At 57.3% G+C, this 2672-nt stretch overlaps 1 protein-coding gene across 1 annotated transcript in view; it reads right to left on the bottom strand.

Moving 5' to 3' along the window:
- Positions 1 to 718: 718 nt before the first annotated feature.
- Positions 719 to 2672, bottom strand: part of SESN2 (sestrin 2) — a gene marked incomplete at its 5' end in the record, with an annotated part of 4169 nt that continues 2215 nt past the window's right edge. Inside the window, 7 exon segments of the mRNA XM_009081369.1 lie at positions 719 to 805; positions 887 to 949; positions 952 to 1036; positions 1625 to 1815; positions 2053 to 2168; positions 2338 to 2488; positions 2630 to 2672. The exon segment at positions 2630 to 2672 is cut by the window's right edge and continues 22 nt beyond it. Of these exon segments, the coding sequence (XP_009079617.1) occupies positions 719 to 805; positions 887 to 949; positions 952 to 1036; positions 1625 to 1815; positions 2053 to 2168; positions 2338 to 2488; positions 2630 to 2672 (736 nt within the window).

The following is a 2672-nucleotide window of genomic DNA, read 5'->3' on the forward strand; positions in this document are numbered from 1 at the left end:
ATCCTGCTCCAGCAGAGCCAGGAGCTCTCCCAAACAGGCACTCCATGGTGACCAGCACCACTGGGAATGTTCTGGCACATCTGGCTAAAGCCATGGCCATCCTCATCCCACTCCATCACCCTCACAGCAGGAGGGGATTGCAGAGAGCCCCATGCCCCAGCACAGCTCCCAAAACTGAGGCTGTGGCTGGAAAATGATGCAAAAGGTGTAAATACACCCAGGCATTCCCAACCTCACCCTGTTTCTGCCCTGGCACACAGGTTAAAGGCACTTCACACCCCAAATCGCAGGGGATGAGGCAGAGAGGTGGGGAGCAGCTGGGTGTCTCCCAGCACGATGAGACCCCCCAAAAATAGAGGTGAAACCCACCATACCCTCTGGTCATCTCTGGCAGGACAGTCCTCTGTGGTAGGACATGGCACAGGGGTGTGATGACCCACAGACACCCCAGTTTGGCTTCAGTTGGGCTCACCCCAAAAAGGAACAGAGTAGTGGAGCGCCCCCAGTTCTGCCAAGCCCCCATTCCAGGGTCTTCCCAGCACTGATGATTTCTTTCCTAGGAGAAAGGGCAGGGAATCTCCCCACTTTCCTTCACAGCTCCAGGCTCTTTAAGCAGGGAGACAATATTCCAGACAATTCTCTAGGGTACCAGCTCCCCCCTGGCCTTTCCCCCACCCATGGGGTAGGAGGAGGAGGAGGAGGAGGGAGCAGAGGTGGGTCAGGTCATGTAGCGAGTGACAGCTCTCAGGGCGTAGAGCAGAGCTGCCTGCATCCGAGCCTCCAGCAGGAGCAGGTTGATGTGCACCTAAGGGGAGAGCAGGGTCAGGGCATGGGGGGATCAGCACCCCCAAACACCCCAGCAGGAAGGGAAGGGATGGGGCAGCACCTTCTCTGAGTGCTTGAAGTGTCTCCAGAACTGTGTGTAGATCCGCTTGGTTGTCTTCTCCGGTCCGGGTAGCAAGCCACTGTCTTGATGTAGACCTTCAGGTTACGTTCCAGGAGCTGGTTCACCTCCCCATAGTCATAGTCATCATAGCTGGGGGAGAGAGGAGGGTGTGTTATTCCAGCCACAACCCCTGTGCTGTCACAGAATCATGGGATGGTTTGGGTTGGAAGGGCCTTAAAGCTCATGCCATCCCACCCCCTGCCATGGGCAGGGACACTTCCACCAGCCCAGGTTGCTCCAAGCCCCATCCAACCTGACCTGGAACACTTTCAGCGAGCCACAGCTTCTCTGGGCAACCTGTGCCAGTGTCTCAGTACCCTCACAGGGGAGAACTTCTTCCTAAATTTGCAGACCCCATGGTCTTTCTGGACCTCAGCCATGCCCCCCAACAGCATCCCTTTGCCTTGGTGAAGCAGCAGCAACAGTCTGACCAAGCATTGGAATGTGCTGCCCAGGGAGGTGGTGGATTCACCATCCCTGGAGGTTTTCAAGCTGAGGCTGGATGTGGCACTTAGTGCCATGGTCTAGTAACCATGGTAGGGTTGGACTTCATGATCTTTGAGGTCTCTTCCAACCAGGTTGATACTATGATTCTATGACCAAGACCAAGTCCCTGGACCTGCTCCTGGTCTCTGCCCAAGGCAGAGAACAGGCTCTGGGTACACCTCAGGGTCTTACCGGATGCCGAAGACGCAGTGGACATAGTTCCAGATGGCTCTGCGCAGCATGGAGGTGTCCACACCACAGTGCATGGCAATGGTGTTGTAAGTCAGGTTGTAAACCACCTGGAACTTCTCATCCAGGAGCTGCCCCACGTCGGGGTAGAGGCGGTTGATCAGTGAGTAGCCATGGTCCTCCCAGGTGTAATCCTGATGGAGAAAGGATCCTGGGGTAAGGTGAGGAAGTAAGGGGTTCCTCAAAGGCAGGGACATAAGCTGGGATCTCTGCCCCATATTGACCTCCCAACTCTCAGCATCTGGTTGTGCTGCTCAGCTCCAGTTCTTCACCCTCTGCACCCACTGTCCATGACCCCAGGAACAGCCCTGCTGTCCCCATGCCAGGACAAGCAGGACCTGCCACCCCTTCCCCTCCTTCTGAGCACCCACCTGAGCACGGAAGGTGGGAGGGGCCTGCTCACCCCTCCGTGTGAAGTCCTTGTAGCCAAACTCAGGGTCCTCCACGAAGCAGCGAACATTGGACTGCAGGGAGTGATCCACAATATCTACAAGGCACCACCACAGCAGCTGTGCGCCCAGAACGAGCCAGTCCTGTACCAGAGGGGTTGTTTCTGCTCCCCTCTGAGCAGATTCTGCCTCCTTCCTCCTCCCCTGTGGCTTCCCTGGCCCATGGGGACCCTGTCCCCTGCCAGCTGTCTCCCTGCACCTCCTCACCTGAGGGAGTGACCAGCAAACTCTCTGTCTTCTCCAGCTCGAAGCGACTCGCCATCTCCTCCTGTGTAACGCCCTCCTCCTCCAGCTGGCTCTCCTGCAGCAGCTTCATCCTCTCCATCAGCACCTCCACCTCCTGCACAGCATCTTTGCCCTGGGGGAACACAGGAATGGGTCAAGCAGAGGGATCCCCAAAACCAGCTCTGCGGTTGCTTGGAGCAGCCTCAAGGCTGCTCAAAAGAGCATCTGCCTCTGGGTTTGGCCTGCCCACCCCTGCAAGACAAAGCTCCCTTACCCCAGAGCCCCCCGTGCTGTCATCAGAGGCAGGGCTGCTGTCA

The sequence above is a fragment of the Acanthisitta chloris genome, unplaced genomic scaffold, assembly GCF_000695815.1.
Source record: "Acanthisitta chloris isolate BGI_N310 unplaced genomic scaffold, ASM69581v1 scaffold36468, whole genome shotgun sequence".
Taxonomy (NCBI): domain Eukaryota; kingdom Metazoa; phylum Chordata; class Aves; order Passeriformes; family Acanthisittidae; genus Acanthisitta; species Acanthisitta chloris.